The sequence below is a fragment of the Rhea americana genome, unplaced genomic scaffold (assembly GCF_003343005.1).
Source record: "Rhea americana isolate MKP2758 unplaced genomic scaffold, rheAme1 scaffold_154, whole genome shotgun sequence".
NCBI lineage: Eukaryota > Metazoa > Chordata > Aves > Rheiformes > Rheidae > Rhea > Rhea americana.
In genome coordinates this window covers 2055033-2081116 of record NW_028185639.1, presented here as the reverse complement: position 1 = coordinate 2081116, position 26084 = coordinate 2055033, and the positions used below count along the sequence as shown (strand labels likewise).

At 44.1% G+C, this 26084-nt stretch overlaps 1 protein-coding gene across 1 annotated transcript in view; it reads right to left on the bottom strand.

Moving 5' to 3' along the window:
- The window catches only part of INPP5A (inositol polyphosphate-5-phosphatase A), a 253222-nt gene that overhangs the window by 24290 nt on the left and 202848 nt on the right, over positions 1-26084 (bottom strand). The window contains exons 11-12 of the mRNA XM_085299800.1: positions 10952-11047; positions 10542-10616 (exon numbers count right to left, since the gene is read on the bottom strand). Of these exons, the coding sequence (XP_085155926.1) occupies positions 10542-10616; positions 10952-11047 (171 nt within the window). The remainder of the gene's footprint in view (positions 1-10541; positions 10617-10951; positions 11048-26084) is intronic.

Here is a 26084-nt window from a genome sequence, read left to right as displayed (position 1 = left end):
CTGATACCATTGTATGAATGGCAGAGGTTCCCAAAGAAATAAGATCSTGTCCCCCTTTCCCCTCTGCCACCTCATAAATCAYTCCTGAAATGTGCAATTAGCAGCTACTTGTACACATTAATTATCTGCAAGGAAAGCAGCTACCTGAACCACCTGCACTGCTGATTAGCTGCCTCTCCACGGCCACCCAGTCTTCCTGCAGCTTCTAGCTGCTGCGCTGCCTGCGTGATAGGTCCACGCTTCTACGCGCGCATGCCAAATCACGGGCAGCTTTCCCTGTTCTGGAGCATTTCACACCTCCTTACCTAAGTAATCTCAATGGCTTCATGATAYACATACACTTCAGGAAAAAATGATTCATTATGTTTATGTTTTCTGGCTATGATTCTACATTTAAGTATGCACAGATAGACATGTAGGCTTTATATATGTGTGTATGAAATGGCTATGAAAACAAACGTCACCATGCTTTTCCAAACATCTCCACCATTAAAGGTAGTAGCTGCTCAATAAGAAACTAGCATAGGATAAAATTCTACTATCTCCAATGATGTTCTTTTCTTTGAAATASGTATCTTTTAATATAACTCCTTTTTTTTCTCCTCATACTAAGTAAAAAGATCACTCTRGGCAAGTGGAAGCACCAGAAAAGGAGTTTTTTTTCTGACGTGGGAGATGCAGGATGGCGCAGAGGAGCAATGCTGCACAGAGCACAGTGGTAGGAACGGCTCATGAGAACCCCGCGGCTGTGGAGGCTAAATCCACGCGCTGTCCTCGCCCGCTAACTCAGCCGCTCGAAACCTTAATCATTCCGATTGCTCTCGTTATGGTATCTCAAGGCTGTGGTCTGGAGGACTAAGCGCTCAGATCTGCAGGTTATAGTCTCCACTATCATTCAGTGAAGTTTCCTGGTATTTTTTATCTGTGCACATTGATTGTGTAGCTGTGTCCTCTGCTATGCGGATGAGCTGCTGACGCCGGCGGCAGAGGTGACAGGTAACACGAACAAGACCGTATTGTGTGCTGGACTGTCCGTGAATCCCCCACGTTCTCCCAGGTAGAGGGGAATCTTTGAGCCTGTAATCACAAAGCTAAAAACTCAGGACAACCCAGCTGAACGTGAAAGCCGAACTAGGTGTCCAAAAGAAACATTTAGAAATGCTAACTGCATCTGAAAAAAATTCATGTTCATAGGAAAAAGAGTTAAATATGTTGACTTCAGTGGATTATTTGCAGAGACTTTAATTTTTCTATGTTTCTACTATATGACACATTTTTTCCCTAGATATTGACACAGAAAACTCGTATTTGCCTTCTTGTACCAGTATCTGTAACCTYCTGTTCAGAGGTGCCCTCAAACTACGCAAAGAGACATCTCGCTCACTGTTATGCACAGAACTGACCACCWCTTCAGATGTTTCGCCTGTGCAGTGGGAACCTACTTAAGAGCTTTTCTTTATCCACCTCATACCATTGCAGACAGTGGAACGGTGACGGGCAGAAACGATGAAATTTTGAATTGTGTATTTTGAGAAAATGCCAGTCAATTTTTCAGTAGAAAACCTGTTTTAACTATTGCCTTTTCAGTGTTAGTTTTTTTTTTTTTTTGGTAAGCCCCTGAGTCATCACTCAAGCCTGTATCTCAAAATGCAAACTTATTAGTGAAAAGCTGGAGAGTTCACTTGGCCTTGACATAACTAACCGTAAATGCTGCAATATACTGTCCTTCAACCCAAGCCAGTAGGAGCAGCAGTACCAGCAGGTACCTTTTCATTTCACCGTCTTTATTTGCTTTATGGCACTTACAGGGGTGYCTGGATTTCCTTGGCACTGGAGCTAACTACTAAAAATTAATACAGACCCATCCCATACCAAGCAGTATGGGGTAACGTCTTTATTTTCAAAGCACATACCATTATTTTTTAATAGGACAACCTAAATATATTCCATTCATGCCAATTTTCAGGACAAATTTCTCAGTTCTTTACATACTGTAGATTAAACAGCATTGTGAATAATGTCATTGCTGTAGGAGTAATCATGAATATGTCTATTCACTCCAAATGACATGGAAATGACAAAGAAATTCATTTCAAAGCCTAAAAATCAATATATTGTTCCATTTAATTTACTCATTATATGATGATCCTTAAGAACCAAACCTTTAAGGTGTGACACAAYGCACTGGGGTAATTTCAGCAATCACACAGAGATTTTAAAATACTGTAGCTAGAAGTTAATTCAAGAACTGTATGTCACAGACAGTTCAGAAGAGGGTTTTTTTTTCCAAACTCAGTTTCACCAATGCATTTATAGGTAAATGACAGGAAGAATAATGCAGGGTCTATGTTTTGTCTGGCTTTGAGTTGCTGGTATTATGTCAAGATACTTGGCCTACAGTGTCCAGTGACCAGCTCAACAGGAATGTTTGATCAACACCTCCCAAAGGAAAATGCCAGCCATACATACAGCTAACGTACCTACAGCTACATGGGGACAACGTGCAGAACGAACAGCTGTCGAACACATGCGCTGCACGTCCACTGACACATGCTTACAAGAGAGAACTCAGACGGCAGAATATTATTTTAAAAAATAYGTTAAATTTATCGATGGGAAGTTATGTGTTTCTATTGAGCGAACTTTTAGAGCCAAATATTTCCAACAGTTCACATGGGCAAGCTCCTGTGGCCCGGAGCAGGAATTTGCTGATATCCATGAAGTTCTCTGCACAGAGTTAAGGAATGACATCATTTGCACTGCAGGATGTCCTAGGGGATTGCACGGGTCAGCTGCAGTGCCATCACCTCCTAAAGCACTTGTTAAAACTGGTGTTTCTCCAGCTGCTTATAAAAGCTGCTGAAGAGATGTTCCTTCCTTTTTCTTTTAACTCAAACTATCATGGAACRTTTATTGACATGCAAGGATGAAGGAGAAAGGAATATACGATTCCAGCGTACAGCACCAATACACCCCTGAGTAAGAGGCACGTGGGCAGGGGTGGATGGCTGGTCTTGGTACTGCGCAGAGCTTTCCCGTGGGGATTCCAGCAAGGTCTCTCAACCCCAGGCTGAGCGTGGGCTGCAGACCGCGGTCCCTACAGCTGTTGGTGCTGCATGCAGTAGGCAGCATGTATTCTGGTCAAAAGTAACATTTAACTGGAATATCAAATTCGGCTATTATTTAGCTTGACAGTAATCAAAGGATTATAACACAGTTTAGATAGTTGTAGAAATCAAGGCAATTTTGCTCACTTCAGTTTAAAGCAAATAGGCACCCTGAAAAGGTCAATGTCCATCAGCATGCTGCAATGAGCCGCCTTGGCTAAAATCACAGAGGTATGAACCCTCTAAAACAGGGCAACTTAATTCAGTCATTGGAGTAGAACAACGGCAATTACTCATCAAGACCTACAGACCAAAGTCAGAGCATTGTTGGATCAGAAGGTGATATTAGCAGCATTTATCAAACCCATCTGCAGGACCCACCAGAGAATTCACAGCTGTGAAAGGGAAATGAAGTTTCGGACCAAAAAAGGAGATGAGCATGCAGAAATGACCTTAGAGAATTAAACTAGGTGGACAGTGGTCAATGTAGCTCCTTTGCCAGTCTTGCATAATACACAGTTCTTTCAAAAGACTTTGGAAATACTGCAATTTTATCCAGCTTTCCAATTAAAGAAAAAATACTCAGGAACTGATTCAGCAGTCTACTGACTTCAGAAAAAGGTCTGTGGAAATGCTGATCCCTCCCACTTTATGAATAATGGTACAGTAGCCATGTACCATTTGCACTACTTTTGTAATTATTATATTTCTGCATATTTCTGAGAATTCACCCTGAATGACAACGTTGTCAAATCACCAACCCCCATGTAACGTAGATACATGGCACTGCACCAACTATAGCGCATATATATGCACCACTGTTCATAGCATTAGAAGAGTTAAACACAGGGAGTCTAAGATCACTGGCATGAAAGACTTCATGTACCTGTACTAATCCAGAAGATCTCTGGCTCAATGGGAAGCTTCCCCAGGAAAACACTGTAGTGTTCTTTCCTTTTTTTGGCTCATATGCCTATCCCTCTTGGGAGACATTCCAACTGCTTAAAAGAGATGAACATTTTTCAAATAAGCATCTTACTCTTTTCCCCACAAAACTGCCCTGGAAAATGCAATTAAAAATATTTCTCTTTGAGAAATATGTAGGTTGCTTAGTGCATCAGATGTCTGCTGGCCTTGTGATACACCCCAAAATCACGTAAAACACCGCTTTCAAAATTCTCCATTGAATTCTCCATTCTTCCTTACCCCRATGTAAGGGTGTATGCAACCCTTACATTTTCCAGTAGCGGTTGTGGCCCTTTAGAAACTTCACATGGTTGGATTCTGCATATACTGTTTGCTCTCCTTGACCACCCTCTGTGGGCTCTCCGGTTCCACGGAGCCGAGGACGAGGCCAGGGGCATCCTATACGCAGTGTGGCCGCCCTYGGCCTCCAAACAGAGAGTGCAGCTCCTGTCGGAGAGGGCTTCCTGGCGAGCAGCAGCTCTCAGGGACTTCTCCAGTTGGGCCAAGTGTGAATGTGCCTCTCCTCTCTCCTGACAGCGAAAAATGCACACCTGTCCCATCTCTCCCTGGCTAGATCCTTGTACCTGCACTGACTTCAAAAATCTGCCTCTGCAAAACTGCACTGAGGCAAAATTGCCTTTTCAGAAAGTTTACAAAAGCAGATGCTTTAACGTTACTGTAATTCTTCTAAAAGGAATTATAACACATTGTATGACCTATATGCATCATAAACTGTGCAACAGCTGATAATTAGCTCATTCAAAATGGCTAAAAGGCTGAACGGATGCTAACTTTAAAAAGAAAAGATTTTAATTATGTGTAAGTGTGTAAATGTGACAGATTTACTGGATTTCTTTATTAAACTTTAGATGTCTGTCACTACGAAGCATAACATGAATTTGTACAAGTAGGAAATTCATATTGTAAGATGTACTGTACTGTCAAATTGTCAGTCTGTGGGCTGCAATTTGACAGAAGTGTGGAAACATGAATAATGCATTTTTAACATTACTCGTTCAGTGATAAAACCAGACCTTGAAGAAAAACGATGATCCGTATTTCTTACTTGGGCAAGGCGCTCCTTGTGGACTGAAAAACTTCATCTGAGCAAGGCCACGGGGTAGATYTGGGTGACAAATATGATTTTTAGCAAATCAGCAGGACCCCAGTGGCACCTGAACTCCAGGCATGTGTCCCCAGTGGGGGATTCGGGAGTACGATCCCCCCCCATGCACGGACAGGTATCTTGAAAGTCTTCCAAAACCTCCGTACATGATGTAAAACACATGAACAGCCCCAAGACCGGCGACCAAAACCCAGTTGCTGCCGCCCCGCAACCGAGTTCTCCACTCTCATCTCCAGCCACGTTTTTTTTTTGTATGAAAGCGCCCTTAAGCATCACACTCCGTGTTAAATTTATGGTTTGTCCACCATGAGGTTGCGAGCGGGGCCCGGAGAAAGCAGCAGCACCAGGCTACTGTAGGGCGCTGGGGAGAAAATCGAGGTCCCCTCCGTCTCCGTTYGGACTGCGCGGGCCTTAGGGAAGGGGTGGGAGGAAGCCCGGGGCGGGTGCTCTTGCACATTCACGGAGACTAACTGCATGGGACAACAGCGAGGTCCACAACCGCTTGAAGACCAGAACACAGACGCAAGCACGGCACCTCCGGATCCCACCTTGCAGGCCACGACGTTAAAAAGGGGTGTCCCCCGGCCAAGCGCGCTAGCAGATCGCACTGCCTACAGGCTTGGTTACAGAAGAAGGAATTCCTCTTTGGACTATACTTAAACAAGGACAAATGGCTAAAAAATTCAATACAGCATAGTACTGAACGAGGCTTGGAACCTGAACTAGCTGGGCAGAACAGGACGGGGACACGAGGTCGGGAAACGGCGCTTGCGCCACGGGCGAAGGCAGCGCAAGGCAGTAAYTAACCCACGTGGAACACAGCCGGCGGTAAACTGCGAACCCAGCGCACCTAGACTGACTTCCAACTGCAAGCCGGCTTTGCATTTCTATTTGCTAGTGAGAAGGATTTATTGGGAATATTTCCTGTCTCTGTCATTACTCATTTTGCAGTCTATCCAACGTCATACCAACTAGCAGCTAACTAAAGCTAAACACACTTCCAGGCACAGGAATACTGATTTTGGGTAGAGGAGGTGAGCACGAAGCTGTTTTCCTATCTGTATGTCATGGAAATCAGCTCTCTCAGACGAGCACCCTGAGTAAAAGGGGCAGTTTCTGGGTGCACAGGATTTCCTCACGCCCCGTCCTCGGTAACGGTGATCCCAAGCAAGCAGTTTCCTTCCTCTGTCTCAATTTGCCCTTATACATCATACTCGAGATTCTGCCCGGCCAGGGGCTGGCGGCTCAGTGGATAAACCTCTGCCTTTTCACCCCTGGGATCACGGTTCAAGTCAAACCCTGATGAAATGCACTTGATCGTCCTAATCTAGTTCTTAGTGGACAGTATTCCCATTATCTTTAAAAGGGTCAGAGCCAAGGCCGTTGGGAAGAGTGCATTGTGCTATATCTTGTCCGTTGATTAATACATTTTCAGTGATGCCAGATCCTTAACCTCCAGGAGCGCACGTATTCTCACAAAAAGCTTAATACAGATCTCTCATGAGTTACGCCTTTCTCTTCAATCYCCGTATCTGCCTTTCAGGACTGCCTGGGAATATTAAAATAAATAAATGATCAGAAATAAATTACTGATCATTTAAACAGACATTTACCTGAATTGTTTTTAATAACACCTCTAAGTTAATTAGTGTAACAACAGATTACTTTACGTCATTACTTGGCCCAGGGAGAACAAGACCCTTATAACTCAACCCATTTTTATAGCACATTCCGATCTTCCTCTYGTATCATATTAGTCAAAGCTAAACAGACATCCAGGATAAAGGGCATCAACCCTTGAGGACCTGTTTCACTGCCAGCGGTACAGAAATTGAATAAACTGCTGTAGAAGTTTGCTGCTAGCTCTTTGCAATATGAGGGTTACTGAAAGGTTTTTGACAACTGAGAGCAACATTGCTTTCTTGAGCTGCGTTTTTTTTATATACATAAAAAAAGAATAAAAGTAAGAACACGGAACCACTTTCATTTCAKGGCATGTAGAAGCTGCAGATCACTGCGCTTTCCTGCACAATTATCAGGAACCTGCTTTAAAATTAACGCTGAGGATGGCAGTTTCCTCCGAGCCGCCCGGCGGGCAGGAGCGGCCGGCAGCCTGGGGCCCCTGCTCGGCCCCGGCACGTCCGCCCCGGGTGCGAGATGGGCAGCGCCGGCCGCAAACCAGCCCCGGCTCCCGCGGGCGCTGAGGGACAAAGCCGGCTGAGGTCCTAGTGAGAACGGCATCGGGCCGAACGCTTAGGTAACTCTCTAATTGATCAATTTACTAGACGGTAACAGTTGAATTCTTAAGGAGAATACACTGGCTTCCATGTGCATTCATTCTTTACTATGGTTCATGTGTAATATAGGAATGCATGAACCATTTCTCATTTGTGATTGCAGTTAAAGATTATAAAACGATTCTTAAGGATTTAATCATGCTCCTGTAGTTGTTACATTTTTTTTAAACGTTCTTAATATATATTTATTTAACTATCAGAACCAGCATTTAACTCATGTTTCTTTTGTTTAAATCAATAACATGATTACGATTTTTTCCATTAGATAACTATCTCTAACTTCCTTTTGTTTTGAATATTTTGAAATTAAAGGGAACTCCAATACAGAAGATATTACATACAGAAGATACAAGAATATATGAATGCACATAGAAGATATAATAGGTACAGCCTGATTTATCATAAAGAATTTGGAGAAAAAGAGATAAAAACGTGAGGCTCCCACCAGCACCCTGAGTGGTTCTGAGTTTTTCTGCTTCAAAAGCAACAACTTAAACTGGAATCTGTACAACACTATATGCTATATAATCCTATATGCTGCACCTCCCTCTGCCCCAGCTTTCTGATTCCCTTTCCGTAACGTCCTTCCCCAAAGTATCCAGCTGCTGCACAGTGCTATTGCACTTAACAGAGGTGCATCTGGTTCAGCTGACGCAGTCTAACCTCGATATGTGCAAATATACGTATTAAACATTAAGGTAATTTTACACTACTGTTACAGCTTGAAAATAGAGCTTCTCTTTTTCTACCGCTACACATATGAATAAATCCGGCTGCTCTTTTTTTGAAATAAAGGAATGGTCATTGCACCTTGAGGGGAAAAAAAAAGGTAATTGCTGAAGWTCAGAAAAAAAATCAGACCTGACAGAATATTGCACTCATTTCAAAATAAATTTCTGTTGAACAGATAGTTTGTAACTATATCATATTTTTCATAAAAAAATATCCATTTCTATATGTATCTTAAGATTCTTTTTGTTGATTACAATGTAAAAAAGAAAGAATAACTGTGCATGGACTATGATAAAGTAGCCTGTTGATAATAAATATTTGTCAGGTCTTGTCACATCTGTACACATTCCACTGTTACTGAAGAGACACCACACTGATAAAAAAAAAAAAAATCCCTCCAAAAAATCAATGGATTTTGAGCTAAAGCAGTTGCTAAACACACAGAAAACATCTTTATCCAACAGCCACAGTGCTGTGAAAATTCCCAAGCCTTGCATTGGTACAGCTAAGGAAAATTTAATCTTCCCAAATACTCATCAGGGCACTCCATCCTGCAGACCTGACAGCCCCACTTATAATTAATTATACAATTTCGATGGGAATATCGACTAAACAAAGCTATAAATCATAGAAAAAGTCAATAGGCATGGACACATTCAATCATGTCCCGACCAATGATTACTACTCTTAAAATACAATAATTATTTTCAGGAGCCAGCTTGAATTAAATTTCTGTCAGGCTGGTACAAGACCGGCGGTTGATGAAGGATGCGATGGATTTTTTGGGTTGAATTCGGCACGGAGACATTCATCCTTTTAGATAGGTAGTTTGTTTTTAGTGATCATGGTGCTGCGTGTTTAACTAGACCATGAAGATTAGATTATCTCCAATGGCTCATTATATCGTTTATCTTTTTCTTCCATGTTTTATCTGGAAGATTTCCTGCTTCTTGGTGCATGAATGAAACGACTGCTGATTTTGCAACGGAACGCGCTTACGTGCGATTCCGCCTGTGCCTGGGCACGCCACTTCCACGTACGTAAAGTCAACCGGCAGTCGCCCAAAACACCGCTAGGATGCGGTGAATGGCAGCCACCAGGATAACTCTGCTCAGCTTCAAAAACTTACTGACATAAAAATCAAAATGACAAACACCATTTTTTAAAAGTGCATCAAAAAYGGTAAATTTACCTGTAGAAATTGCAACTGGGATTAGTGTTATTACTTAGTACTGAATGTCCCCAAAACAGAAAAACATCTGTGAAAAGACAACTGTTATGTAATTCCCAGATTTTTTTTCACTTTGTAAATGACACCCCCCCACRCACCCACCCCCGGAGCTATGCTTTTAGGACACACCGCCCGCAGGGGTGTTTCTCGTGGCGAGCGCACACCGCGCACGGAGGACCCGTGCTGCGGGACAGCCGTCACGACGGACGGCAGGGACAYCGGTAAATGCTGAACGGAGGAGGGCATCTCCACTCTCCTCATCGAGCTCTTCTGCCGCCGAGGAACGAGAGAGACGCCCCGGATTCCCACCCGGATCAACCTCCCGGGTGTAGAAAACTGAGGAACAGCAAGGGCGACGAAGAGGGCGCGGGGTGTCCTCCTGGCCGGGGATCCCTGCAGCCCTCCAAACAGCCCCGCTCGACCCACCGCAGAACTGCGCGCGGCSAGCAGCCCAGCGCAAACTTCGCATTACGTACAACGCTACACTTTGAAATAAAATCACGTTAAAGTAGGCATACAGCCATTCCCCACAGCAAAATTGTAGTCCTAACCACAAATCAAAATGTTAGTGTTTCCTATCTGCTTTCTCCTCTTACAAAACCCTATCTGACTGCCCAAACAGTGCCAGTCTGAGCAGGGTTTCGGCTCTCTGTTCCTTTTTCTTGTGCTTTTCTGTTTTCTTTGCACACTCAGAGGATGCAGATATTTTGAGAACAGTTTCGCAAAACTTAGGCTTTTTCCTAAGTTACTGTTTCGCAAGACAAAGAGCAAGTAAACAAACAGGATGCTTGAGGAAAAAATGCAGACTAGAGAACAGAAAAGATGGGTGAATTGGGAAGAATATTTCATTTTCATTTTTTCTATGAAAAAGAAGGTAAACGAAAAGATGTCAAACTTGAGAAGTTATGCACAAAATAACTGGGTAAGTGAGGAAAAAGGTTGAAGGGGTTATCCCGTGAGATGAATTAACTCTTCTCATTCTGTATACAGAAGGACTGATAAGGATAAAGGGCTGATAGACAAATGCAATTTGTATGTCACTTCCATCTTATTCCTTCAGTAGTGTTTAGCCACAAACTTACCGCAGTGCCATTGTTATCTCTAAAAACATCTTGGTTAAAATAGTCAAAGAGCTTCTTTTCTAACTGTAGCATAACCTTAAAAAAAAAAAAAGAGAGAGAGAAGAAAGGTCAGACAAGCTCCCTGACTCAGACCCCCAATCCACAGTGACCCTTTTAGAGACATACGACCCCTTACAGCTACGTAACGTTTCTAGGTGTCTAAAGCTCCTTGTCACTTTGCCCGTTTCATTGACTGGCAATCAGCTAAAAAGATCCAATTAAGTGAGCATTAGGTGTGACAACCCATACCCCTTCCCTCCCTCCAAATTATCAGGTTTAAACAACTATATTCACGCTTTGCAGAAAAGAAAGCGAACATTCAACAGTGTTTCTGTTTACACATGGTTTACAGAGGGCACTAAGTTATTTACCTTTCGGTCATTATCAGATTCACGAAATATTAGCTTGACTACTTCATTTGTGTCAGCTGCCCGGATAGTCTGCATGGTAGCCTTTGCACAGAGCGTCTAACAGAAAACACAGAGGGAGAAAAGGGAAACCAGTTTATGTGAGAGATCAGAATACAAAACATTGCTAATTTAACTGACTTATGCTCATGACAAGTCTAAAACAATAAACTGAATTGCTGTTTGGAGAGAAACAGACAATATCAAGAAAATATCAGGTGGATAAGGCAAATACTCATTTAACTCATTACCATGCACACAGGTTCTTTCAGAGGTCTGATACTGTATCTAGCTTTACTTGTAAACACCCTCAAAAGCCATTTCCTTCAGCTCATGACTCCCCAGACCTCCTGGTTGGTGTGTCGCATTCCTAGAAACTGATAACTGCATTGGCACAGCTGCAGCCAGATCCTGCATGCAAGAACGTCCCCCTTATCATCACTGTTCCAAGCATAATTTAAAAATCCCAGCAACAATTTCATAATCTAATAACAAGTTTCAAAGCTTATTCCCAGCAGCAAAATTACTCATGCAACCATCCTTTTAAATGAGACAACATTTGAGGATTGGGTGTCTAAAACTTATTACAAATTACGTTTTATTAGGCTCAGAGATACGAATTTCAGAGGAAGTGTCGTCAGGCCCTGTTCAATCGCCCAGTTTTGCCAGTTGTGGCCCAGTTTTAATGATACAGTTGACCTAGAGAGTAACATCGGGTTGGTTACTTTTGAAAGGCTTGCTCTGTTGTGCTGTAACTCCTGAAAATCTTGAACGTTCAGCAAAGCAGGTAACATTTAACCTCAAAAACATACTTTAGATTTGCTGCATCGATGCTTTTGGCAGAACCGCTCCACAGCTGCGCGGTTTGCGCACAGCTGCCGGTCGGCGCTATCTCCTGCTGCGGCGGACGCCGTGCCCGGGCGGCGGGCACCACGAGGCCGAAGCAAGAGGGGAAGCGTGGGAACCCCGACGGGGCTCCGAGAGGCAGGGGACGGCCGAGGTCGCGCACGGCACCCACGTTCGGCATCCTTCGCTGCGGTCCAGCTGCCGGCTGCGGATGGAGATCGACCCCGGGTACTGGCAAAGACACCCTCCTGAGCAGGGGCTTACTCTGGTAGAAAACAGGGCTGAAGAAACGGACCCAACGAAGAACAGGGAAGACGCGCTTTCCCTGCAGTCCCTGCTCCGCTGCCTTCCATAAYGGCCAAGCAAGATTTTCATTTTGTGTAGTATTTGCTTATAAAATAAATATGTTCTGTGGTGATAGGGTATTTCATAACCTACTACATGTTTCTGTCTTTCCTAAATACAAGTACATATATCGGGACTTATTTTTAGAAGTGCAATGGCTATCAGAGCCAATGCTATGAAACTACAGCTTATTTTTCTGTTCTCCATCTCACCCCATTCTGATTTTATTTTGAAGGAGACACAAAACACATATTTTAAAGAAATCCATCTACTTCCAAACATTCTAGCTCTCAGGTGGGGTTACTGGTGCTGGGGTGCAAACAACCCGTACTGGCCTTCTCTTTCATTTGATGGAAAAGCATTTAAAAATGATCCTTGAGAAAGGGCCCCACGTGCTGCCATCGCACAAAAAATAAGCAACAAGCTTGGCAATTTCATTTTTAAAGACCAGTAACTTGCAGGCAATGCAGTAAAAATAAAAYACACTTTGATTTTTTCCCCTCTAATTCTGCGTGCCGAACAGGAGGCGACTCCTCACCTCGCTGAGCTACCTCCTCTCCCAGGAGCTGCCTCCTCCCCAGACAGTGCCACGGCCATGGATTACAAACGTCCAGGCAAACAGCCTGGCAAAACCACGGCGCAGACGTGCTGCAGGTGCGTGTGGAATCGTAGTTCCCACCTGAGCAAAGAAAACCGGTCACGGGAGCGCGGGCGCGGGCTGGCCTCGGAGAACTCAGCTCCCACTGCGGGCTCCTCGGGCGCTTCTGCCGGAGCGGAGGGAAGGTGCCGGGAGCAGCTCGCCGCGCGCAGCTCCTCCTGGCCCGGAGCGGAGGAGCCCCAGACCATCTCAGAGGCTGCCGTCGTGGCAGCGCTTACCAAGGCGTAGGTCACGGGGGTCCTGCCATCCGTGCCCGCGCGCCTTCCCGCGAGGCAATCCAGCAGCGAGCCGGTGCCCGCCGCGCTCCCTCCGGCACCGGCCATTGACATTCAAAGCACAGATTAGCTGATCGGGTCAAGCCCCCCAAAACAGCGCTTTGGACTCATGTGTCACAAATCAGTCTGGTCGCCTTTAAACAGCACACCAGATTAGAACAAGCACCCGAACAAACCAAAGCGGAAAACCCGCCGCTCTCTAAGGCGGGTTTCTAAAGCCCTAACAAATCGCTCCATCTTTCACTCATTTAAACCTTCCAAATGAGGGTCAATACGGTCCCCTAGCATCCAAATGCTAATGCGCTTAAGTGCGCTTAAGCAGCTTTCCAGAGTGAATGGGCCAAAGAAGGGCTCGAAAAGACAAGGCAGAGTTACTGTCACTGTCAAAAAGTCATTGTAGCCACCCCCGGAGTGGCTGCAATTCAAGAAATTCATGATTTCTGTCTCTTAAAGGCATCTGCTTGAGAACATTTCTTTTTCTGAGCTGCTTTATCTCACAACTTCAGGCCTGCTCTAAAAGGAAAAAAACCTGATCGACTCTTGAGAACCAATAAAGAGAAAGGACCCACATACCTTATTGCTTTCAAATTTCACACACACAAAAAGTTACCTTATTCACAGACAAAAAGTGATTGGGCAAAGGTTCATTTCTTATACAAGCTGCAGCATTCCTTTTTTCCTCCTCCTTTCAGTTTCTACAAAGTCGTAGTCACCCAAGCAGAAAACTTTCGGGAACATGTGCCTTTTTAGACATGTCTACTTATGAAGGGATTTTCTGTTGCTGGTAAAGAAAACCAAAATGCTATGAAAACACACTGTTTCTTTTCTGGTGTTCCCTCAAGGGTGCCCTTTTGCAAAGCTGGAAGAGGGGAGACCAGATACCGAAATCCTCTACCAAAGTTATCTTTCACTTTTATCCTTTTTCTTTTGCAACCCGAGTTTTGCCACAAAGTTTGCAGGAGAGCTGTATTCAGGYGCAGCCCTGGCTGGGAAACGCAGACGGGTCTCGTTCCCGTGTTCGCACGGGCTGTCCACACAGGTGGTGCTGCACGGCGCTTTTAAAGGAATCTTTTACAGTAATTTGTCTGGATTGAATTGCAGAACACAGCAGTAACTTGTCTGATAACTACCTTGGGGCTTAATAAAAATTTACTGTTGCGTAAAGTCGGGAGTGCGAGTGCTTGATACTGACAAGTGACAAATCCAGAATTGCCTCTGAACTCCGCAGTCCTCGGGAAACGACAGCTGTTTAATTACAGCCTTCAAAACACTTCTGCTTCTGTATACACACAACACATTAAAATGTTTTACACTACATCTCTGCATATTTACACTGAGAAGCAACACTTATGTACATTAAAACACAGTCACCATTCATTAGATGTATGGAAACACTCATTAGACGTATGGAAACACCCCAGTGTTGGGAACTGCACTATCGTTTCTTGCTAGCAGAGCTCTGCTCAAAACCATGGCTGACTTTTCACTGATTTTGCCCCTCCTGCTTTCTATGCACCCTGGAGAAACCTGAGCATACCTCCTCACGTGTGAGCTGACTTACTGCATGCTTGCAACTATTTCAACACATTTTCTTGTAGAAAAAAGCTGCATTCAAGCATGTACAGATTCAAACTTTCCTATTGCCTCCGCCTACTGAATCTAAAAGTGTGCATTATTTTTCACAATGATCTGAATAATCTTCTTACGACTTACTACTACTTGAATTGTTCTACCAACAGAAGTGTTGAATACATCAATTTCTCCTTCATAGTGAGAAAAGTTTTAGCAATAGCTGTGACCGCAACTTTCAGTAAGCCGCATGGATTAAATCAGAAGTGTCTCCTGTCAAAAGTAGCCAGAGGAGAAGTGCAGATGCTGAGTGATAAGATGCACCAACTGAAACCGTAAGGTCTTGAACACATGAGCAACCAAATACAATAAATTTAAGATAATCCAGTTACGAATTCTGTGGATTCTGGCAGGATGAAAAAGACACGTATCATCCAATTATGAAAGTGAGATACTTCTTCTGAAATGCTGCTCAAAAACCCAAATCAATCTGACACTGAATTAGAAAAAACAAATACTTTTTTGTTATTATCTGGATGCAAATCATATTTGAAACAATCAGAGAAGTAAAAGATTTGCTACTTTGGGAATAACAGGCACATCTGTCTTGCTCAGGCTGCTTTTTATCTCTGAGGTGTTGGTATGATTTCCTGGGTATTGGGAATATACCAACAGTAAAGTCACTAAATCTTGTCACGTAAGAAAAATCAAATTCACAAGTCTGAGAAAACCAGAGTAAAATGTAATTTTCAGAGTCAATGAAACATATGCATTTAGCTMCAGGATAATTAAAATTTCTAGCATTTTTAGAAATACTTTTGTATCTGCCATTAAAATGGAGATTTGTTTCAGCTAATGTTTTACAATTGTTGCAAACAGGGCAATTTCAGAGCAAAATTCCCCAGTGCAAGGCAATAAAAACCCACTTGAGAGGAAAAACTTTCTTTTTTAATCTAAATAAAAGCCCTTCATTTAGAGTAAATTTTAATTTTTGTTAACTTGCTTAACTGTATGAAAGCAGCAATAATGCCTCAGAGAAGTTACTATGTCCTGAACACTAACAAGCTTCCAGGAGCAGGAATTCCTCTCAGCAGTGACACACTAGYTGGACAGAAAGCAGATATGAAATAGCATGAGTAACCAGCTTAAGCATCCAAATGACTGTTTTACTATCCGACTACTCTTTGTGGAGCAAGTTCAACAGAAGCAGGCACAATGCACGGGCTGGGGGGACGCAGGGTGAAGGCTCTTCCACCACTCTCTTCTCTCCTCTCAGTACGTTGTTTATGCCATATTCACGAAGCACATCTTTTGATGGCAAATCAGKGCAAATCACTCTATACTGCCGCTTGTATTCACTGCTTACAGCAGCACCAGTCTATCACCTGTGAAAGCCTGGTCCAGAAGCTGCTCAAGACCTATAGAAGCACTCTGGTCTCCACTGTAGGACCAGATATCAAAGGGAAATTTCAGTTTTAAAGTGTCTCTCTRGGAAGTGGCTGTGACCAAAAAGCTGCACACCAAGCCCCTAACYTTATGCTTCCAAAGATTTCCTGTGGCAGTAAACTAAATGATCCCTTTTGGTAAAAACTTGCATTTCTCTGGGCTCAACTTCCAWTTAGCAGCCTTAAGGTCACTATTAAATACATTTTATTGTCCAAAAACTTAGATCATACATGAGAGTATGATCGAGATATTACAGTAGGCAACGCAAGGCCATTTCCATTAGTCTTCAAGTGCAGCATCGAGTAAACCAGGAGACYGCAGTTTGATGCATAGTCTGTCCTGCTGCACGTTACTGCCTGTGCTGTTCGTAGGGTGATGCYCTCTTGTCATTTATAAACCTCTGAACCTAAACTTTGATGTTCTTGGTTTTCAGCTGTGCAACTGTCCTAATCATTGTTTTCTTCTTCAGTTGGTTCAGTTAGATACTACCTTGCACATGATGGTTTAATTGTAATGTTTTCACCAGCATCCACTATCGAATAGAGGAACCCTGATATTCCTTTCTCATCTACACGGATCCAAAGAAAAAGAAAAAAGAACTGTTCCTTACGCTCCTAGATTTCTTCCAGTGGAAGTTTTTCAAACTGGAAAAGAAGCTTTCATTAGACACTCTGTGGTGCTCTGTCCTAAGTAGCTTTGCAAATGTAACAATTTCCCATTTTGTAACTATTTTTTCAAATACTAATGTTAAATGGTCCATTTTTTCTTAATGTTTGCACTACTATTCTTTCCCCCCACCCTTGTCGGGTGTATCTCCTCCTAGGAATTCAAAAATCAGGAAAGAACTCCCTTTGCCATCACAAATACTCACCTGCATGGCGATCAGCTTCTGGTTTTCTCCGACTCTTTCTTCTGGTCAGATTCCACATCTTTCTGCAGTCTCTTGTCTCATTTCCCTGACTGTGATTGCAAGTGTGAGCTCAGCTCAGCACCTACGTATGGAGCCATAACCAACTTATCCTGAAATTGGCACCAGGAGCACGGGTCCTCTGCAAGCCAAGGTGATTTTTTTTTCCTTCTCCTCTTTTTAAGCTCTCAGCTTAAATTGTCTCACTGACATCAAMAATTTGTTTCAAACAACATATTCAGGGCTTCGATTAAATCTGGATAAACTTTGCAGCACCAGAAGATCTGGAACTTTCTGCTACAAAAATCTCTTCCCTCTTCCTTGTCAATTAGCATCATTACTTAATGTCAAGCAGAGTCAAAGACAACAATATACTTTTCCTTAATTATGGGAGCTGCAATAATCCCTCTGTCCCTACGGAAATCCTTTATATATATACATATATACACACACACACACACACACACACACACACACACACACACACACACACTCTTGCCCCATAATCTGTAAACCTCCTGGGATTTCTTCAGACATTCTTCTATTACTTTTCTTCCATTATTTTTTTCTGCTCTGGTCAGGCAGGAATACCAGCTTGAAATCTTTCTCTTGGAAACCCTTAGAGCASTTGCTCTTTTTTGCTCCAGCTGACTAAGCAGAGGGCTGTATGTAGTTTCTCTTAAACAGAGTACTTGGGGAAGCACACAGGATGGGTGACATGAATCAGTTTCTGTAGAGAAATGTAAAATCCCTTGTTTCCCTGAATTCAGGAGGAATGAAATAACAGGCTGCATCTCTCCTTCCAGCTAAGCTGCTTTTATCCAACTTTCAGACTTTCAAGAGTTTTCCATTTATTTTCATTTTAACAGCAAACCGGCCTGTGAACCCCACCTGCCTTGCAATTGCCTTTGTTTTGAACAGTGAGATTTGCCTCCGCTGGGGCTGAGGGTGCTCTTGTTTCTGCTGCTTCCGTGTTGATGGTTTCTTACAACTGTAAGCACTGGAACATGGGAGAAATAACATGAAAAACTTGAGCTAACACCTAAAAAAAAATTCTTTGGTGCTTCCCGACTCACTTTCAGAAAACGTGGTGGCTGCAGGCTCCAGATTCCTGCTGTTCCCCGGCTTTGCTCTTCCCCACGCCTGGGGGACAGTCCGTGGGGGACCGYGGGGGCATGCGCCCCTCCAGCGCACAGCCGTGAGGACCACGTGTGCCGCTATCCACATCAAATGGTCACAGGTGTATACTGGAAGGTAGGCGAGATGTTAACACTCTTCCACAGCTTCCCCTCTATGGGAAAAGGTGCCCTTCCTCCAAGTCTATTCCACCACCCAGCAAACTTAACAGGAAAAGACATGTCCACGTTGCTGTATCCTGTTTTCTGACCCAAACAAGTTGTCCAAATGGGAAGTGAAACAGAGTTAATGATTGGAACCAACGATTTTGCAAAGGACTTCCCTGATCTTGCAGGACAGAGCTGCTACTCTTCTACCTTAACCTTAAAGGCTGTATTCTCAAGAGATGAACCATAAGATACTATCACGTTTCCTTTCTGATGCATCAGCAACGTGTAATTAATACCGTTTCTTCAATTTCCACTACAACACTGTTTCTGGCATTGAAGATGATGTTAGATCTGCTCACCTAACAACTTAGTGCAAGCCTCTGCCACGTCTGCCCTCACTTCATTAAGAAAGGAAAACCTTCTGCAGGAGTGACCTACAGTCAACTTCCCTTGACAGCAGGAAAAAAAGGACTTGGTGACATCCATGCAACAGCAGAATTCTCAAAATCACCAAGAAAAGAAAACTTGGAAGCTCACCAACAACGTCTGATGAAACACTTTGTCCACACACCTCTTTGGAGATAWACACTCCTAAAGCCTTATTTAAAGTACACATGGAGACTAAGATATGTTTTTAGACAAAATTGACATAAAAATTTACGATCAAATAATATTCAACTGTTCTTCTCACAAACATGCCTTCATTTTAGTGTGGTTAACAGTGATAAAATAATTTCTTGTTAAAGAACAAAATAACTGCTATAAACAATTCTGTTAATTATCCTGATGTTGAGAAGCCTATTCAAAGTTTTTGCTTTGCCTACACCACTMTATCTAAATTAATGCATAGTTTGTAATGAGCATTTTAAAAATCCTTCCTGCAAAAAATTGCATGATGAAGTATGTCATGTGACAGATTTGTGCATGAGGACTACAGTGGCCAGCTCGCCTTACAGCACGCACGGATTTGTCTGGAGCATGTTTAAGTGCAGCTCCTCAATGGAATAAATGATCGTTATTCTCCTGTTAACTGGGGATGAACCTGACGATGTGAGAAAGATGAGAACCAAGTATCCATGAAGTAAACATGTCCATGGCAAGAGATATATGAATAGTGAAGCTAGAGCAGGCACATGGGGAAATCCCCCACAGGTACATTGGTGATTTTATGTTACCATCTATACCAACTGACGTATGAACAACAACGTATGAYGTTTTTCCAAATCCACTGGCATCAGCAGGAATACTTCAAATTAAGTGAAGAACCATTACCAGCAGAAACCAGCAGAACCAGCAGAACCATTACAGCAGGGTGGCAGCAGAAAATACATTTTCTGTGAATAGCTTTGGATACGTGTTCTGCTCATAAGAAAGTTTTATTTTTCACATCACAGGAGCTTTACAATTTATGTTCATCTCTATTACTTGTCATAGTGGTATTTGCATTAACATAGGTAATCTGCATACTCTAAATAATTTTTTTCTCTCAACCACAGTTAGCACGTTTTATTCTGTTTTTCCCCACAAGACAAAATTTTATCATGCTTGCCACTAAAACATTCTTCTCTTTACAAGTTTTCTTGTTAAAAATACACAGGTTTCAGGGGATTGGTATGTAGGGAGCTAGTGAGGCTGCCTACTACTGCKCACTGGATTTTGAAGCGTGCTCCTGCAAGACCAGAGCACTTGCAAGACAATTTTGTGAACTTCAGAGCTTTGGGAACTCTGTTTTTGTGAAGCACCTTTCACTGCCCTCACTTCCCAGAGATGTAAACGGAAGAAGGGATTTCCTCCTGCGCGCAGGAGCAGCTGCGCAGCGCTACGGCGAGACAAAACTCGACCGATCGGGTGACGCTTTGCAGACGCAGCACGCGGACCATCTCCCTMAACGCACGTTTCCCATTTCTCGGCCTGCCTGGCCGCCCTGACTCGGTTATTTCCCCTCTGCCACCTCTGCGGCGCTCCTCGCGGTGCCGCCCGCTCCCCCGCTCACGTTAGAAACGCAGCGCGAACCCGGCAGCCTACGAGTTCGAGCAACGCCGTGTGGGCAGCTACGTTCGCCCAGTCTGGAGGGAGACGCCGCGAGACTGACGATCCCTGCTGGAACTACCCTCTGCCAGCAACCGCGGCCCCGCGGCCCCGCACAGCGCCCGGGCGCTTCGAAGAGGCGAGGCGGCACGGAGCTCGCCTGCCTTCACACGCGCTCACTCGAACATCGAAATAGACGTGTTTGGGCATCTTTGTGAAGGGCCGCGCAAAGCCTGGACCCAAGGCTGCGCTCTCCCTCATAAAGGGACGAGGAGGTCAGGACGCGCGCGGTACCTACAGCACACGCGCAGGAAGACTGACGTCCCCCCAGATACCGGTGGGGTCAGGTGAGGGCTGTGGAGAGCGGGAAGCGGGGCGGTATGTCCTCCTTGCTGTCTCCCTTCACCTCCGCGTAGCTTTGCCCCGTTACGTGGCTGCTGATGATACAAGGAGTTTGCACCCTGCACCGACACTTGCCATTCCCACGTCCGAACRGGTCCAAAGCTCGGCTGCCGACCAGCCACGAACCCCAGCTCAGCCCGGGGCAGCTACGGAGGCAGAGCCAGAGGTCGGAGCCAGAGGCGGATCTGCAGGAACGGCGACCGCGCTCCGTCCCCGCTGGCAGCGATCCATGGGGATTCGGCCCAACCAGAACGGGGACCCCGGCGGCGGAGCGCCGCGGGGAGACGACCGCGAGCTCCACCGAAGCGCTGCTCCCACAGTCCTCCTGCCACTGTGGGCAGGGGACGCGGGGCCCACCGGGCCCACACCCAGAAACCGCTGTTGTGCAGGACTCCTGAGACACAGGTGAGGACTCCCCACCAGAGCAGACCGGACTGCAGCGCGCTGGGAGGCGCAGAGCTCCCAACCGCGGGGAGAGGAGACGACGCAAGCCCGCGGGCGCCCGCGCGTCGTGCGGCGGCGGCCGCGGGCGGGCCAGCCAGGCGCTGCTCTCCCGCTGCATCCTTGCGTGCTGCTAAACTCATTCGTCACCGGGTCGAAAGCCAGCAGGCTGCCAAACCTCCCCGGCCCCTGTCGCGGTGAGCAGCCGCAGGGTTGTCCACTCCGCCGGCAGAAGACGTCTGYGCGCGTCTCTGCTCGAAGCCATACGCGCTGTTTTAACTCATCTGCCTCCCCTTTCTGCGCAGCCCGCGAGGACAAATTGCCACCGTGGCTCCCTTTCAGAGGCAGCCCAGCGCGCAGGCAATCGTGACTGAGCAGAAACACAAGGAACAGGCGCATAAAAATTCATCACTTTGGCCTCCCGACCTCTCGCCACCGGGCTTGGCAAGCCCCGTCTCAAAAAGTGGCACCAAGGGAGAACTAAGCGGAGCGGCTGAGCGAAATTACGGACAAAACCCACCTCGGGCGCAGGAAAACCCCGCCAGATGCTGCTTTGTGTTGGCGGAGCAGCGGAGCCGGACGAGGGGCGATCCACCACATGGCACGCCGGCCGGCGGCAGCAGCGCCTTTGTTCCGGGCAGCCCTGCCGCTTTGCTGACGGCAGTACAAAGAGGTGTAAAGCAAGATTTAATCCCGACTTTTTAGCCAGCAGATTAAAACCAATCACGCCAGATGTCCACAAGACTGTTTAACATACAGAAAGCTTTTTCATACTCTGCAAAAAAAGTGAGAGCTGTAATAACTTCTTCTTTATTTCCTCCAGAGAGGCCCTTCCATTCACTTTTGGTCAGGAAAAAGGGAGATGTTGTAATGGATTTTAAGATGTGCTATTAATTTTTACTCTAGCCTTTACTCTTCTCCCTTCTGAGACAAAGCCCGAGTAAATTCTTCTACCCATCTCAAGTCAGACCGGAATGTCACAGAAAACTGCTGGCCAAGAAATCTGGGGATTTCCAAGACTCGAAAGGGGAGTTACCGGCAAAAAAAGAAGTCTGAAGTAGGTAGGTATTCACAACAGAAGTTAAAACTCCTCTCGCAAATACTTAATGCAGTGCGAAATATATATATCTATATATATCTATATATATAGATATATATAGAGATATAGATATAGTATTATTTTAAAGTTCCCGCACCCACGGAGCGGGCACGCGCTGAGCGCGGGCTAAGGATACCCGCGCAACTCTTCTGCCACCCCAGCAAAAGCCTACCGGGGACGAAGGGCCGGGCTGGCGGTGCAAGGTCTCCTGTGCCCGGGAAGTGCTGCGGCTCAGGAACACAAATGCTCACAAGCAATGTTCTCATAAAAAAATATTTCTGCCACCTACAGAACCGTTGAACACTTCACAGTGTCTTCTTATCTGTTTTGTTCCATTTTTTCTATTTACAAACAAGCTCATCTCTAAAAAAATTCACACAAAGGATAAAAGTACAGCAAATTACTGTACTTTCAACAGTTTTAGTAATTTTTTTCTGGTATATTACAAAAACGCAAAGAATCTGTGTATTGATGCTCCCCTCTGAATTTCCATAGCCAAAAATCTTTCTTGCTTCAGTGAAAATTAAACCATRTATTTAGTATCTTGCATTAAATTGTAAATTATTTCCGCATGTAAGAAAAATAATTGACTAAAACTTTGAAAAGAAGATTTAGAGAAAAATACATTCCCTTGAAGTTCCACTACTACATTAATTTGTATCATGTACGTCATTTGCTAACCTGGAAAATTCACGGCAGTAAGATAACGCCTTGCTTCATATACCTTACCTATCAGTTGGCTATGGAAAAAATACAACTTACMTATCTTATTTGTCTTCTTGTTATGCACTTAGACAAAATCCTCATTATGAGGTCTTAAAATAACAGCAACCATCTTACCAAATCGCTGATATGAAACAGTACTCCTAAAACCATTTTTTTCATTTTACATCTAGTAAACTTCTAAACTACTGTCAATACTAAACTACTATGAAAACAGTTAAGGTCATATGATACATGAACCTACCAAGACATTGCTTTAGTTATATTGGTACTGCGTGAAGATGAGGACTTTTCACTGGCTTTTCAGTACTTTCTGAGAAATAAGCGTAACCTCTCAGTAGTAAGTTAAAGCATAGCTGTGAGAGAGCGCTCTGTTAAATAAACTGTCTAAATTAGATGCATTTGCAACTGCAGATGCTCTTCCCTCTTGACGGTAATGAATTAATTTTAAATTCTTTTAAAATCGGGTGCCTCTTTTAGAATTCACATGAGACCAAAGGATAAGCGTGTTTTTGCTAATTATATCATCAGCATTGTGGACCATAACCACAGCAACTGGCACAGTATCTTGCTCTCTTCCTTGAATATATATTCCATTAAGCTAATTAAGCTCCACTGTTCCTCCTTTTCCTCTCACTACTACCGTCCCACTCTCTGGCAGTCTGGTACCATACTGGCGGTTCCGGATAGTCAGACACCTTTTCCTAACGCGTCTCTTTTCCCCAGCGTACTAAGATGACTGAAGGGCCTAACACACTCGCTTTAAATCTTCCGGCATTTCATCTGCGCACTGAGAAGATGCGGGCAGGCGCCGCAGTGCAGATGGTGGTATTTTCCTTCTACGGGAGTCCAACTGGAGACTCTCGAGCTACCCAGGAGGAAAAAGTCAACTAAGCACAAAGCTGCCTAAGAGATTTCTTCCAGTTAAAACCTTACTTTTCCACTCTGGAATCTGCACACTTTAAAAATCGTAATTCTATTCCCTATTTCGAAATTTCTTCAAGCAACGGTCTTGTGGGTGGGCTTCAAGATACATTTTACCAATTTTTCATGCCCATCCCTCTAAATGTGACCCTGCTCCTGTGCTTTTATCTCTCTGACAACTTCACACAGGAAAACATGCAGCCCCTCTGATAGCATGAAATCGGAAACAATAGCCGCCGGGAACAAAAGGGCGGAGGGAGGCAGGGCACCGTCAGCTCCTGCCTGATTCCAGGCACAAACAGATGTCCGCAGGACCTGATTCCTGAGCAAGCTGAAAAGAAAAGCTTGTAAAAGAAATGGACCCTAAAAACAATGTATTGAAGAGTTTTAAATAAAGGCAAAGGGAAAGCAATATGGCTTTCAATGATAAATCTCCGTGAAGAAAACCACGCTGGCACCAGGAATTTCAATGGGGCATTTTTCTTTTTTTCAATGAACTCTACAGCTCGTTTTGAAATCTACAAATTGCTCAAATCTCCATTTAGTTTACAAGTCTCCCATAACCACGACAAGGGTAYGAGATATATACTTTTACTTTCTTGTAACTAATAGCCACAGCTTATGGGAACACTCAGTGAAGTGCTGAAGTATGAGCTAATACTATTATTTTAAAAGCTGCTTAAAGCCTGACAAAAAAGAATACGCTGAAAGAATCTTGATCGGAAAAAATCTTAGACTAGCCGTTGGAACAAATTATGTTCAATCTCCTTCTCTTTTCATGYGCGCTATTTCAGACTCTAAAAGACCCAAGTAAAGAACCTACGAAGCGCTATCATGAATCGGACCCCGGGCTGTTTCACAAAAGCCAATATGCACCATTTACAAGCGAAACAAAGTGCAGAATCACTTCTCTCACTGAAGTTTCTGCTTTTGTGATTAAAACTCTCTTCCTCTTTCTTGAAGAGTCTGCCATCCAAAAGGGCTTGTGCCATGCTCCAATGCACAAAATACATGTATTCATTACAGGAAAAAAACCCTAGAAAATTTGGCACAAAGGAGGGTGCATAGCTTAAGTCCTGTTTAGGATAGCCCTCACTTGAACTCTGCACATTTGCATAAATTTTTACCTACTGATTGTCTCCATCAAAAAGATAGTGGATAACTAAAATAAACGTTTCTCCAGCTATTTGTGGTCACATACAGATTTAACTCGTAATTATTAGTATCAAGAAGRCCTATATGGTAAAGAAATAAAGTAGCAGTGCCTTCACGAACATGAAAATTTGCGGGAATAATTTTACTGAGAAGTAGATCTGTCACAGATGATGCCTAAGTCTGCTTATCAGGTTTAAAAAAATTAGCACCCAGAACTCAAGCCAATAGTGACCATGCATTCATCTAGTACAATCCCACATATTACTGACCACTATGTTTTACCAGTTTCCTCCCGAACTGAGGCAAATGATATCTCTTYCACTAAAACAAATCTTCCAGAAAGCCGCCAACTCTTGATAAGACACGGGGYACCCACCAACTCCTCTGGCACGCTGTTCCAAGAAAGGAACCTTTGATTAATCACTCTCGTGGCTAATTTCTCGTGCATGATTTGTCCTCTGAAATTGTCTGTTAGCAGCTTCTAGGCATTATTTAGACATGAAAGGAATGAGACTAATGCTAGAAACGTAGTAAAATCTGGAGATCACAGTCTTTTAACTATTAACTCCTGGGAAACCCTCTCTGAATTATCAGCCAGAGCTCTTTAAGTTAAATTTAGAAAAGCACTAATGAAGCCAGGTCCTGCAGACCTGATGGTAACTGTGAAAGTAATTCCTCCTTGTCAGGAACACAGCCCTCTTCTCTTCTCCCATGCCACATAACGCTTTTTAAAATACATGCAATGAGGATGTTTGATGGACTTCAATATACCAGATCTGCATCCACAGGAAAATCAACTTCGTAATTAGCGCTGTTTCTTTTAAATATCTAAAGATGCATCAGCAATACATGCCATGGCAGTGCCATGGGAGCTCAGGCTGAGCTGTTTGCCTTCAGTGACTCCTAACGTTCTTACTACTACTGACTCAAYGCTTCTACGCATGCAAATATCACCAAATGCAAAGTTAAAGAACACTATACAGTCAACGAACT